This window comes from Camelus ferus, chromosome 17 (genome assembly GCF_009834535.1).
Source record: "Camelus ferus isolate YT-003-E chromosome 17, BCGSAC_Cfer_1.0, whole genome shotgun sequence".
NCBI classification, from domain to species: Eukaryota; Metazoa; Chordata; class Mammalia; order Artiodactyla; family Camelidae; genus Camelus; species Camelus ferus.
This window is the reverse complement of record NC_045712.1, coordinates 43,944,432-43,958,227: the sequence shown is the minus strand read 5'-3', so window position 1 is coordinate 43,958,227 and position 13,796 is coordinate 43,944,432. Positions and strand designations below refer to the sequence as shown.

General features: G+C 40.5%; 1 protein-coding gene across 24 annotated transcripts in view; it reads left to right on the top strand.

Moving 5' to 3' along the window:
• Positions 1-13,796, top strand: part of ARPP21 (cAMP regulated phosphoprotein 21) — a 151,763-nt gene that overhangs the window by 70,227 nt on the left and 67,740 nt on the right. For 9 of the 24 annotated variants that reach the window (XM_032459275.1, XM_032459271.1, XM_032459279.1 and 6 more), the window contains exons 11-14: positions 274-375; positions 6,493-6,530; positions 8,403-8,462; positions 12,515-12,747. In XM_032459275.1, coding sequence (XP_032315166.1) covers positions 274-375; positions 6,493-6,530; positions 8,403-8,462; positions 12,515-12,747 — 433 coding nt within the window. The other 15 variants (XR_004312392.1, XR_004312390.1, XM_032459283.1 and 12 more) reach the window with 11 other exon arrangements.

Here is a 13,796-nt window from a genome sequence, read left to right as displayed (position 1 = left end):
ACACCCAAGAGCTTATGTTCCAGAAACACCAGTAGCTACTTGAATCCAACAAGGGAGCGACCAGGGGCAGCAAACATCTCCTGCCATTGCGTGGCACGCACACACGCCACCCACACTCCCTGCCACGGCTTTCTGGGGGACCCAAGGGAGTAAGACTCTTCAGGCTCCATTTGTTTAAGTGAACATTTATTATTCTCAGCTGACAGTTGCTTAAACTGCAGATTTCTAACAGCTCAACTTGGATAACCCTCCTGATTTCTTTTTTCTGTTCAGCAAAACAGAATGCATCCATTTAGAGATGACAGACGAAGTAAATCAATTGAAGAGAGAGAAGAGGAATATCAGAGAGTGAGGGAGAGAATATTTGCACACGATGTGAGTAGTTGTTTTAATTGCCTCTTGAGTGCGGTCCTTCCATCAGCAGTCAGGCAGCTTCGTTCCCCAGACAGGCAGCTGGCAGGGACCGAGGGAGCTGGAGCCAGGGAACAAATCGAACGGCGGCAAAACTCGAGGTGTGTCTGGAAGAGGACCTGGTTCAGGGAAGTGATGGAAATGTGTCCAGAGGTTTGCATGTGTTCCTAGGATATGACCTGTGTGGAAACAAGAGATGTAATTTTGGTCAGTAAAGTAGACTGTAAGTACACAGAGAGGTTGTCAGATTTGAAGAAATTCCTTCACATTCATATTAGCCAGCAGATAGCACATAGTTGTCTTTTTCATACCAACATTGTGTAGAGGAAAGAATTACAGAAAAAAAGAGAGGAATCTGTTGACCACGTGGACATGCACAGAATTTTCTGCATTCTTAGCAAGTATGGGCATTTTATTACCAAAGTTAAATAATACTCTTCATCTCCCACCACTCCAATTTCAGATCGAATCAGTTCCGTGAACAGCTGTCAAGGGAATCATCACAAAACAATCTCTTTGTTCAAATCCCAAACAAAAAAATGGGGTTGTGATTTTTTTTTTTCAATCCTTTACTCATTGTGACCAAATTTAAATGCAATTAAATTAAATAAAAAATAAAAGGTGAAAAAAAACAAAACTAACTTGATTTTAATGCAGTAAAATGAAAAGGGAGAGCAATTGTCAGAGGTTTTCCATTCCACGAAATCATTTGGTAGCCTCCTAAAACGCTGTGATTTCTTTCCTCCACAGAAGTACAGTCAGCAGCTCCTTTGTGTGGCCTTTCTGTGGCCTACACCTCTGGCTTCGCTAAGTGAGGTGGGGTATCTGACCTCCTGGGGTAATTTGCTCCTAGAGGCTGTTACAAAGCCTGCCCAGAGACCTAGACGTCTATGCTCAGAGTGGAGGGGACTGCTGTCCTGAGGGTTTCAGCCCAGGCCAGTTTCCCTGAGCCTCCCGCTGGTGCAGGATCTTGGACTGTGAACCTGCAGAGGAAGCAACACTGTGTATTGACAGGTTTCTGTTATCTCCTCTAGACACTCTGCCTTTCTTGGATACATTAAAACAGAATTTTGAATTGCATAATCTGGCCCAGAGCTGGGAAATGAGAGTGTGAGAGAAGGAGGTTGGAGTAGCCATAGTTGGATGAAGTCCAAGTCCAATTCTAGAAGATTCTAGAACACCCTTTTATTATGATCAGAATTATTGACAGTGCAAAGGACAGCCTGACACATGGTAGACCTTTCATTGTGTTTGCTGGATACAAGAATGGAGTAATGAGAGGATCTATTCTAGTTGTGATAGGTTAGGGTGCCTACCATGGACTGGAGATAGCATGGTCCTGTCTGATGACCTTCAAAAAGAGAAGTTTTTCTGAAGGCTACTGTATTTTTTATTCTCTCTTTCTCTCTCTTTCTCTCTCTCTCTCTCTCTCTCTCTCTCTCTCACACACACACACACACACACACGTTCCCTCTTAGTCTGGTTCTGGCAAATCATACAATTTACGACTGAGTAGTTACATCAATAAAGGAATACTAATCACCCACATAATGTACAAACAACATCATGCTTTTTTTTTTTCTTTCCAAAGCTGTGTCACATAGCCAGGTGACAGCAAGTGCCATCACCGCTGCCTGCCTGCGGTGTGGGTGGCACATTCCCTGTGGTGCTTCACTTCCACGTTCTCACGTTCAGGGGGAAGTCATCAAAGGGGGGCAGTCAGCACGACTCCCTTCACACACTGCATTTCCTTACATCCCTATTAAGGAGATTAATAGCAAGGGACCCAGGTTCCAGGGTAAATATTAGAGGCAAGGGTTCCTGTTGGAAGCCTTCATGGCCACATGCTATATTAACTTTTTTTTTTAACCACTAAAAGCAGACTTCATTGTGAGGAGTGTTTAAATGCACAGCTATTGTCACAGCCTTTTTCTTCCTTGAAGTCACTGGGCAGCCTTCTCTCCAATGCTGTGGCCACTTGTCCCTGTGGGAGGAGAGGTGTGAGCTCCTATCATAGGCTCTCTGGTGGCCAGCACATCTGGCCTTACTAACTCAGGGGGAATCCGGGCTGTTTCTGACTCTACTTTTCACCTGATCCCCTAGGGCAGTGGTTTTTTTTAAAATTGGAGTTCCATACCTAGAGTACACTCATACAGGGCTTCAGAGATTAAATAAAATCCATGATCTCATCTGCAAAACACAATGTTCATGAGCATACGTACATTTTTCTAAGAACAGGGCTTCTAGTGTTTATTGTTTTCTTAGAAGTTTTCGTGGTGCTTAAATGACTCAGAGCCCCTTTCCTAGAGGAAAGATGAAGTGCCCCGTGTCTGTCTTCCTGGTGTGAGAGTTCTGGTAGAGACCGTGCAGTCACTCCACTGGAGTTCCCTGCTTTAGCTATGAATTGCTGCATGACACATTATCCCCAAATTTGGCAGCTTAAAACAAAAAGCAAACAGAAAACGTCTCATCTCACAGTTTCTGTGAGTCCAGAATCTGGGAGTGTCTTAGCTGAGTGATTCTGACTCAAGGCCTTCCGTGAGGTTACATTCGCGCTTCCCGCGGGGGCTGCAGCCCTCTGAAGGCCGGGTCTAGTGGTTCTCTGCTTCCCAACTCACTCACGTCTCCCTGCCGGCTGAGCCAGAGACCTCAGTTCCCCCTCAGTGATGTGGGCCCCTCTATAGGCTGTCAAGCCTTCAAATATGGCAACTAGCTTCCCCCAGAGCAAGTGGCCAGAGAGAGAAAGAAAGGTCCCAGATGAAGTCATAGTCATTTATAACCTGATCTTGGAAGTGACGTACCTTCCCTTCTGCTCTATTCTGTTGGACACACAGACCAGCCCGGGTGCCTATGGGAGGTACCACACGGTGTGCACACCAAGAAGCCAGGGTCACCGGGGGCCACCCTGGATTAATAGGGTATTCCTCAATCCTCTGCTAAATCGAATCCAGGACGGAACAGGAATATGAGCTTTCTCGAACACATACAGTAACAAAGACAGGACACTTTAGGGAACCTTCATCTATGCAATCCCAGATCCCAAAGGATCATAACTACCACCCAAACTACTGAGGTACCCAATACAGTAATTAAAGTATATTAACTCAATTATAAAACAAATGCAAAGAATCCAGCATAAGGAAACTGTTACATATGTCTAATCATTTTCTTAACTGGTCTTTAATTTAGCATCTTCATAATTTAAAAACTTAGGTAATAAAACCAGCTTCCTTTGCCAATTATTAAGCAGTGGAGTAGTTCAAACAGGTTCAAATATCAATATATTTAAGTAGGATTTTTTTTCTGCTTTAAGTTACAATGGAGATTTATAGAATATGTCTTGGTATTTACCCTTTAGCATAACCCCAATTTATTTTAAAATTAGAAGTGTTCTTGATTATCTTACAAATGTATCTTGGTGTCTAAGGGGTGTGTGTTTGTGTGTGTGTGTGTGTGCTTTTGTATATGGTTGCACAGTCAGAATATTCAGATTACTTGGGGATTTTTCTAGAAAATTTTTTTCAAATATAGTTTGAGAACTTTGGTATTTTGAAATAAGACCAGTGTATTTATTATTTGAGAACTAAAGTGTTGTAATTCAGAGCACACAACAATTTAGTTCTCAATAAATAAATGCACTTTTGTAATCAAAAATATTTGAAATATAACTTATTTTCTTTGGCAAGAATTTCAACTTATTTTTATAATTAATTCTATGCAATGTTGCTCGCTTTAGGAAGGTTAAGTTGATAAAGCAATATATTTGAGAAAGCCATGTTTTGCCTGGAGGGTAATTTCCGAAGGATATTTATGTATAAATAGGAATTCAGGAAGGACATCATCTTTGCATGTGCTGGGATTCTTCCTCAGGGAGAGCCGATAGGATGAGGGTATGCAGTGCCATCTGGATTGGGGGTGGCATGTGAAAGAGATTTCTGTAACCTATTAGGCAAAAACGTTTTTCTCCTTTAAAAAAAGAGCCCTTTGTATCTCAGAATGCATATAAATGACAGCTCGGAATGCTAGGCTTAATTACTCTGACAGTTTTATCCTTCTCTGCTATTAAGATGTGTAAGTTATTAATACTATTTTTAAAAATATATATACATTTTCATCAGTCACTGAATCATAGCCCCTGTCTCTGTCTTATTTATGAAAATTTGGTGGATGGATGATGAAATGATTTTTAGGACTTTTCCCCCCAAATCAGAAAGATGCTCTTGAGATGGATTTGGGGGAAATCATCTTTGACTTGCAGGTGACTTATTTTTTAATTCAAGTGTTTGGGCTGCTTAACTTTTCCCCCAAATGCTACTGGATTAACAAGTCTGAAGAGGTCAGCCTGTCTTTAATCAAGTCTTTCAAAGAAATAGCTGAGTCTCAGTCTTTCAATACCAACCAGAATATCCTAAATGTAACTGACCTCTTTCCCAACCCCAGGAGCTGAGAAGCAGCAAAGTATTACATTCATAGTGGACATCTGACACAATCTCCCTGTCTTTCTTTCTTTTTTTAATTGTAAAAAATTGTCTTGGTATTTCTTTATTGACAGAGATTTGAAAGAAGGTGTTGTTTTTGTTTAGTTTCCCTCCTTCTCCCTTTTTCCCCTTTCCTTCACATACCATGACTTGGCTGTAAGTGGTAGGGAAATGAAACTAAAGAAAATACAGACAGTAGAATATTGAGCTTTCTTTAAAGAGATCCTCATAGGAACATCAGCGACACATCGTTTGTATTTGTTTCCCTTCATTAAGCATCAAAAAAAAAAGATTTTTTCTGAAAAACCTTTTTTTCTTAATTGACTCTTTTGGACTTCTGCTAAATGAAAATTTTTGCACACTTGATCTTCAGGATGCATGTTAAATGCACAGAGGTTAAAACAGGTGGTTCTAGAGATGCCCTAACTAAAATGCTCAGAACACTGAGAGAAATGGCATGCCCAGATCTAGCCCTTCGGCTTAATGGAAGGAAATGATTCCTCCTGTAAAATGGAGAAAGACACCAATATCCTGCTGGCCTCCCCTAGCAGTGGTTACATTAGCAGCGTTTTTAATTCAAAAATTCCATTTTGAAAGGTCATTATTATTTCTTTAGTTTTAGTTTATCTTAAAATGGACCTGCCTGTTAAGCCTCTGTCCCTTTAGCAGATGACTTGTTGATCATTTAGAAAACCTACACGTATAATACGGTGTCTGTGTTTACCTTTAAAATCTTAGTACTTTGAAAATAGTTTTATGTTAATTCCTAAACACAGTCATTGTATTTCAGGACCATTGCACCCTATTTTGTTTAGACTTCTGTTTTTCCGTTTATTAAAACTTAATGTGATCTGCCTTTCCCCAGCATGTAATGACTATGGAATTTCATCTCCCCTACGTTGTATATTAAACACAAGGTAGATAAGAAGTGAATGCTAGGGAGCAGAAGCTAAGAAGAAAGTCACTGTGTTTTCTGTGTGTGTGGAAACTAAGATATATTAGCTTGGAGCCTCACATTCCTTCCCCGTGAATTTCATTTTGTTCTCACTTGTTTTCTGCGCCCTGCCCCGCCCCCCCCCATATTGATTGATGCCTTCTCTTTAATGTTGAGAGTCTGGCAGGCAATCTGTTTACTCAGTGAGCGCTTATCATTGCCAGGTAATCATTTCAGGAATGTAGCTCTATGGCTCTCCCATCCTCAGGTGGATCGTGCCAAGTCTGCACGCCCTGCCTTGATGCAAACTTGTCCCTCTTGGCTCTTGCTGGCGGCTGCATCTCCACAGCCCCGGAGGAAACCGCTAGCTCAGGCTCCCAGGTGCACAGGTGTCTCCAGCAGTTTTATTCACATTGACCTTGATGCTGAACGAGCTAAATCTGTTTGAAAACTGGAGATGCTAAGATGGAGGAGCGCTTGCGTGAGAGTGGTTTACACTTCTAACCTGTTCTTTCCTTTTTCATTTCCACGTTTTCTAAAACGTGATACCTAGTTTCTTAATTTTTTTTCCTCTTAGGGGAAAAGTAGCTTTACAGTCAGGCAAGAATCTGGGCTCCCTCAGCGTATCCAGAACATCTGATACAATGCCTTTTTTTTTTTATTTTTCAGTCAGTTTGCTCCCAGGAAAGCCTTTTTGTGGAAAACAGGTAAAATGAAATTTGCTTTTTCATGTCTTTAGAGGAACAAAATCTGTCATGTGTGTCCTGTATATCCATAGATATATATCTCTCTCATATATAAGTGTGTGCTTGAATATATGTATAAATAAATACATATATCTATGCGTACGCACATATATATGCACACATATATGTTATTTAGCATGTCTAAAAGCTACTTATTTTGGTCAAAAAAATCTCTCTCAGTTACTTCCGAACATAAATTTCAACATTTTCCTTATTTGAAGTCTCAACTTCTGCCTTCCAAAGGTGTAATCCTGTTACCTTCCCCTGACGTTAAAAAGTATAAATGTTGAGACCACACAGGAAATTGCAGTTTCATTGGCTTTACTGATTTGGCTGCTTAAAGTTACTTGTGTATTTGGTGTTATTGGCCACTTCCTGTGCCCCGTAATTATGTGTAGCTGTGCAAGTAATTGTTTGAATAATACTGTTTTAAATTTCTCATTCTGAATAGTCTTATCAGTCTTCATAAAAGGCTAACTTGGAAAACTTATCTAAGCCGATCTAGATTTACCAGTGTATCTGGATGGGTGTTAGCAGGGGAGGTGCTGGTTGTAAAATGAATGGGTTAAAATATTTATACAAAGTCTTGAGTAAAAGAGCAGAACTTTTCAAACTTAATGTGTACCTTTTTAAAAAAATTCATTCTAAACAGATACAGATATTAAAATGCTCCATTGATTTAACTGCAGATTTTCAAGGGGAATTAAGGAATTCCACATTAGCTGTACTGATCACAGTTAAGATGCATCACAACGGGCAACTTGGATTGGAAATATGGTCTCCATTTAAAAAGTGGTGGTTAATTTCATTTCAGGTGTTGGCTTAATGGGTGTTCTGTTATCAATATAAAATTTATTAAAATGGAGGCTATTTTATTAAATTCCAATACCTACAGAAAATTTACACTGGGCATTAGAGATGATTGGTTTTTAAAAATGCTGTCATTCATATTCGCAGTTAGAAATCTTCAGCTGAATAACCTCTCATAGAAGAAAGGATGAAAGTAGTGAACAAGTCTTTATAAGGCGTCAAAAGCACCATCAAAAATCCGTAGAGATTTAGACAGATGTTCCTTACAGTTAAAGAATCTCTGAGCGTTAACATCTTAGGGATGATTCTGAAGCATTCGAAAATTCTGTATCCTTACCGAAAAGATTGAGCGTTTAGAATTCCGTTTTGTAGGATGCCTCATTCCCTATTCTTCTATCCATTTTCCCTACTTACTCTTTAATCTTATTCATTCACTTGTGTTTTTTATTAAAAAAGACGGCTAATGCACTTAAGTGTCCTCTAATATTCAAATTGGGTTATATTCATCAACACAGTAATTGGTCACAAATATGCATTGCATATATGAATGAATCTGAATGGTCCCCAAAAGCAAAAATCTAATCGAGTAGATCCCATACAAAAATGAATATATTTCTTAGATACTTGCCTTTAGATGCCGTATTTCACTATGCCCCCAAAATAGAAAATAACTGTAATGTGACCCAAGGGAAAAAATTGCAAATAATATATTTAATGGATTAACTATTATATCTATATCAGTTTCTTTTATTCTCCTCTTGTCTTCCATTCCCTCTATTCTTTCTTCCCTCCCTTCTCCCTTATCTAACATCAGTGCCTTAATCTTAGGGTAGGGAAAAATAAAATCCTAAGGTAGGCTGCCATTCATTTACTAGGGCAAAATTCAACATCATGCAAATAAACCCTAGTGTGTAGGGGTGATTTGCAAGACAGGTGTGCTATAGTGGATTACACGTGCTTTTAACATAAGGCATTTAGTACCCTTAGATTTTACATCATAAAAACCATGTTTTTCATTTCCAGTAGGCTCTTGGAAGACAGTAACATATGCAATGAGACCTATAAGAAAAGACAGCTCTTTCGGTTGGTATGGTTTAATTTCTTAAAACTGTGTTTTCAGATTATGTGGGAGAATCAATGTTAACTATAAGTGTATTAGTGTAAAATATCTCTGTTCATGAAATGAAATATGTTTGGTTATCTCTGTAAAGCTTGTTACAGAGCTAGTGTTAAAGCCATATTGAATCATGTGAGATTCGGGGCTGGGGAACCACTGCTTTGTATCCAGGCCTTTAGAGTTCTTCCTCTTTTTTTTCTTTCCCCCACCCGGGCTAACTTTGGCAGCACAGCTGATCTCACATTCCCGAATCCACTTTGCTGCATTACACTGAGTTAAAGTTTCTCTGACAGGTTGCAGTTGCATACACATTCCGAGTCCTGGAAAATAAATCAATGATAACTCTATTTGAGCAGTTGATTTTTAGCCACTACTATCCATCATAATATTTCCAACAATATTTTTTTCAAGCACAGATTTTATTTCTAAAGAAAAATAGGGGATTGTTTTCAATTATAATGAACTACTTAAATCAGGACCTGTGTGGCAAGGTAGGGAATAGATTTTATATATATATACATACACACATATACATAGAAAATATATATGTAATTTTATACTATTGTATATAATAAAATATATAAAATTTTATACGAGGCTAGCGAGTGCCATGAAAGCAGAGGGACTATACCTGTTCTCATGTTACTTTATTAAATGTATCTCTAGCCTCCATTATAGGGCCAAGGATACACAGTGCTATGTATATTCATATACATATGCATTATATATATTCAATACCTAAATACCATGTTTTAATATGCTACTGCTTTTATGAATATTAGGGTTCATGTGTAGGAAAGGCAAAACAAACTTCTTGATTGCTTAGAAGAAAGAAAATACCCCCAAAAGTAAATGGATTCTGTGCTCAGAGCATATCTTTCTGCTATAAATCTAGACTTTGGACCCTCATCATTGGAAAAGTTAGAGTAATTTCTTCTTCCTACACTTTGGCAAAAACAAAAAACAGGATCTGTTTTTTGAAATGTCCTTTACTTTCCTGGGTTGCACCACACATCTGATACCTTCCTCCTGTATCACTAGACAGGTAATTTTCAAGTATGAAACCTTGCATTTTCCCCCCTGGAAAACTCAGAAGGATTGGACTTCACTAGTTCTCCTGCGCTCAGACATCATGACCTGGTTTGTTTAGACCAATGTGGAAAAAATACGGGTTCTTGACCCCTAGCGGCCAGTTAGTTTTACGTAGCCCCAAATCTCGTCCCTAGCCAGAGACTATCTACTCAGGTCAGCCATCCCAAATATGGACGCTGTAACCCACCAAGATCACCAAGCACAGACACTCAGGCATATAATTTAGCTCGAAGCCATCCGCACACTGATAAAAGCAATTCAAAGTGTACATCATGCCTAACTTGGTTTAAAAAGATACCATATTCAGACAGGAAGGAAAATAAAAGTTATCAGTTACGTTAATTAGCACAGAAACAGAACTTAGAATATGTGCTTTATTATGACTCGAGTCAAATTACATACAAGAGGGCCGACTCCTCCTGACGACCAGATATCTCAGTATCACTGTCGTGCTGATCAGTGTCTTCCCAGTTTCCAGTGGAAGGGGACCAGGACTGGGCTGAAGAGGGGTGGGAAGGCACTTATTTTTCTGTATTTTTCTATGATGCCTGTGATTCTACACCCAAAATGGTATAAAATTCAGTTCTGAACCTTACCTTGCCAATGTTAAGATGAATGATCAGTAGAGAGAGTCATAAAAGATACTTTTTTGGATAAATATCTGGAGGTCATAAATTAGAATTAGATGCATTATTTTGAATCTCATTAATGCTGACTCTCTACAGCAACAACTTAAATTCCATTTTTGTTAAATGCACAGATCTTGACTTGGAATGATGATTTGAGCCAGTGGAGTAGAGGCAGAAGAAGCTGAGGAAATCTTAGGTTGCCGTGTTGGCCGGAAGATGTGGCAGGAGTCTGGAGGAACTCCCCAGGGTTTAGGAAACAGCTCTACCAAGATGAAGAGCGCAAACTACCGCGCACTAAAATGCACCTAGGAACAGTGGTGGACATCTCCTTCGCAGAGAGGTTGGGCCACACTGGCACTTAGAGGAGGTCTGAGTTCCGCCTGTGGAGGTGCAGAGTTGAGGAGAGAGTGTGTGAAGCACAATTAGTGATGATCACCATCATGTGGGGCATTCCTTCCGGACGTACCTTGTGCTGAAGCTAAGGCCCACCTCAAGTCTTTTCCTATAATATTCTAAATGAGCTACAGGGGAGATTATTGTCACATCCCTGGCACATTCACAATTGCTAAATAATGATTTAGTCAGGCTTTGTCAAGGGTGGGTCAAGTGAATCAGAATTATGTGAGAAAAGAATGAAGTTGAATTTGGAGATTGAAAGGGAAACAGTCAGGAATAGAGCACCAAGCCCTTGAAAAGGCTGGTTTTTCTCCACCCGACTTCCTCTGGGTGCTTGAATTTCACAGGAGTTTAAGTCACCTGGCCATTGCTGAGTGTCTGATACTTGCTACTCACAAAATGGTCTTTCTCTAAATGGTCCTTGTTTCTATGGGCCACCATCCCTGAGGTGCTGAACACGGAGAGAATGTTTGTAAGAAAACCTTGAGGGAGGATAGCCAGGCACCGAGTGCCTCTTGTGAGTTTTCTGTTGCCTTCTCTCCCCTCACTTTATAGAGTTTTTATCACAGACTAGCTATTTCATTTTTATTATCTCTTGAATCCATTACCCTTCTTAAGTTTTCAGGGAAGAGAAGAAAAGAAAAGCTCAGTAAGTAAAGCTGAAGCAAAACCTGAAATTTTCTGTTTACTTTCTGTACAGTTTGGTTAGTGAGTGTTCCAGTCAGACCCACTTATTTCTAGCTCCCAACAACCCACAGCTGTCTTTAGAAGAATATAAATGTTAGTAAATCTACTGTTCACATCTGTGAGGGTTGGATCAAGATTTGTTTCCCATTGCACAATGATACAAAATTAGGGCTTAGATCTATTGCCCATGATTTTTGTCCCCTTTAGTTGTTTATAACCCATGAGAATCTTCGAATGGTTTGATGATCCATTATTTCCAGCGGCAGAAAAGGCTTTGAAAATATTTAGCGAAGTTACTCTTTAAACAGTTGGAAACCAATGAAAATGCAGATTTCATCCACTTTCTCTCTAAAATACATGCAATTTTGCACATGGCTTAGAAGTACTCTGGAGTCTTCAAAATTCACTTCTGGCTATTGGACCTCTTCCAATCAGTTCCTTTTCTATTTGCATTTTGAAAAAATGTGTCGTTTCACCCATGGAGCTCTTTTGTGACTTCCGTTGACCTCCTTGGAAAGTTTCGTGTCAGTGTAGTGTCCACGCCGTTGTTGCTATCACGAGTTTCTCTATGTGAGAGTGATGAAAGGGCTCTTTCCTCTGCCCCTGAAGGTTAAAGTCACCGGGCAAAATTCGCACCATAGGTTAACAGAGGAATTTATAATTTCTGTGCTCTCTGCCAAGGCCTGAATGAATTCAGATCTAGATCTCATTAAGTTAGAAACTAAGTTAGCAAATGGCTTCTTTGGAACTGTGTGCATTTCCCCATGGTCCGCTTACTTAACAAGCTCAAGGGAAAAACAAAACTCTCCTTCCCTGGGAGTTGCTTCTAGGATCATCCAACATCATAATTACTTTTACACATTGACTCATTGTTGATGTGGGTCAGGAGAACTTATCCCCCTCTCTCCTTTCCACAAGAGAAGGTAGCAATTCTGTTTTGTATTTTTCTTGTTTGTCCTTCACTGGCAGAGGGGTCGTGTGACATTTCTAGGTTTGGTTTTCCTGTTTGTAACCTGAGTGTCACGTGATGTGTTCCCTGTCTGTACATCCATGAGGTGTCTGTGGCACTGTTTGCGAGACGGCAGGTGTCAGAGAGAGGGTTGACAAGGAGAGTCTGGTGTAGACGACTCTTACAAGAAAGGTCCCGCTCTCTGTCCACTCTGCTCACGGAATCTAACACTGTCCTGTGCGTCTTTCTGGCGGCTGTGCTCCAGGGGCAACAGAGACGGCTCAGGGAGGACGTCTGGGAGTCGGCAGAGCAGCTCGGAGAATGAACTCAAGTGGTCCGACCACCAGAGGGCCTGGAGCAGCACAGACTCCGACAGCTCCAACCGCAATCTCAAGCCTGCCATGACCAAGACGGCGAGCTTTGGGGGCATCACGGTGCTAACCAGAGGTGACAGTACGTCCAGCACCAGGAGCACCGGGAAGCTGTCCAAAGCAGGTAGTTAGTACTGAGTGGGTTTATGTGTCCTGTGATCGTTTCAGGATTCTACCCAAGCTGTAGAGGCACCTCTCTCTCTGACTTCCAGTTAACTAAAGACGATGATGTGACTTACGGGGAAAAGCTACCAAGTCAGAACGTGCAATTTAAGTAGCAGTATGGGCCCCCGCTAGCTGTGTGCCAGGTCTAGTCATGCACCTCTCAAATCTTTAGCATCCTTACCTATAAAATGTAGGTGGTAATAGAATGCAGACTTGGCAGACTATTTAAAGTTTAAATGTGATCATTTATATAAAAATAGTTACCAAGGCACCTGCACAAGGCAACTATTTAACAAAGGTTAGCTGTTTTTTTTTTTTCAATTTACTATGATGATTTATTCCTTTAAACCACGTTGTGAGGTAATTATGATATTAATAGTTTCAGTTCTTGCTTTAGTACACTTCTTTTTTCCTCCGTAACAGAGGCACTGGGGATTGAACCCAGGACCTCAGGCACACCAAGCCTGTGTTCTCCCGCCAAGCTTGTGCTCCACCCGCAGCGTGCGCTTAGTATGATCCAGGGCAAGTTACTTAACCTGTTTGTTTCCTCATCTGAGAAAAGGGACCTATGCTTCAAGGTTATCCCAAAGGCTCAGAGTTAATATACACAAAGCAATTCGAATTACGCCTGCAAGTTACAAGCCCGCAGTAAACACTAGTTCTTGCTTATTTTTGTAATTTCTATTTGATGTTTTTGTCCCTGCTTTGCAGATAAGGAAAGTGAGCTTCAGAATGCTTTCAATTTTTCTAAGCAGCTAGGCGCATGCATCTTTTTTTTCCCCCCTGTTTTCTTCTGAATGAATAGTGATCTTTTGACGTAGGTAGTTAGGTTTGCATGGCCAGGCTTTGGGAAATGCATGAGGATGAGAGATCTAGGAGAACCATTAACTTGGAACAACTTGACGCTGACAGAAGTGTCAGCACGGTGAGGCCCCTGTGAACCCGCACAACCCCCCCGCCCAAGCCTGCCAGCATGAGCACTTGTCTCCCAGGAGCCCCTCACCATTATTT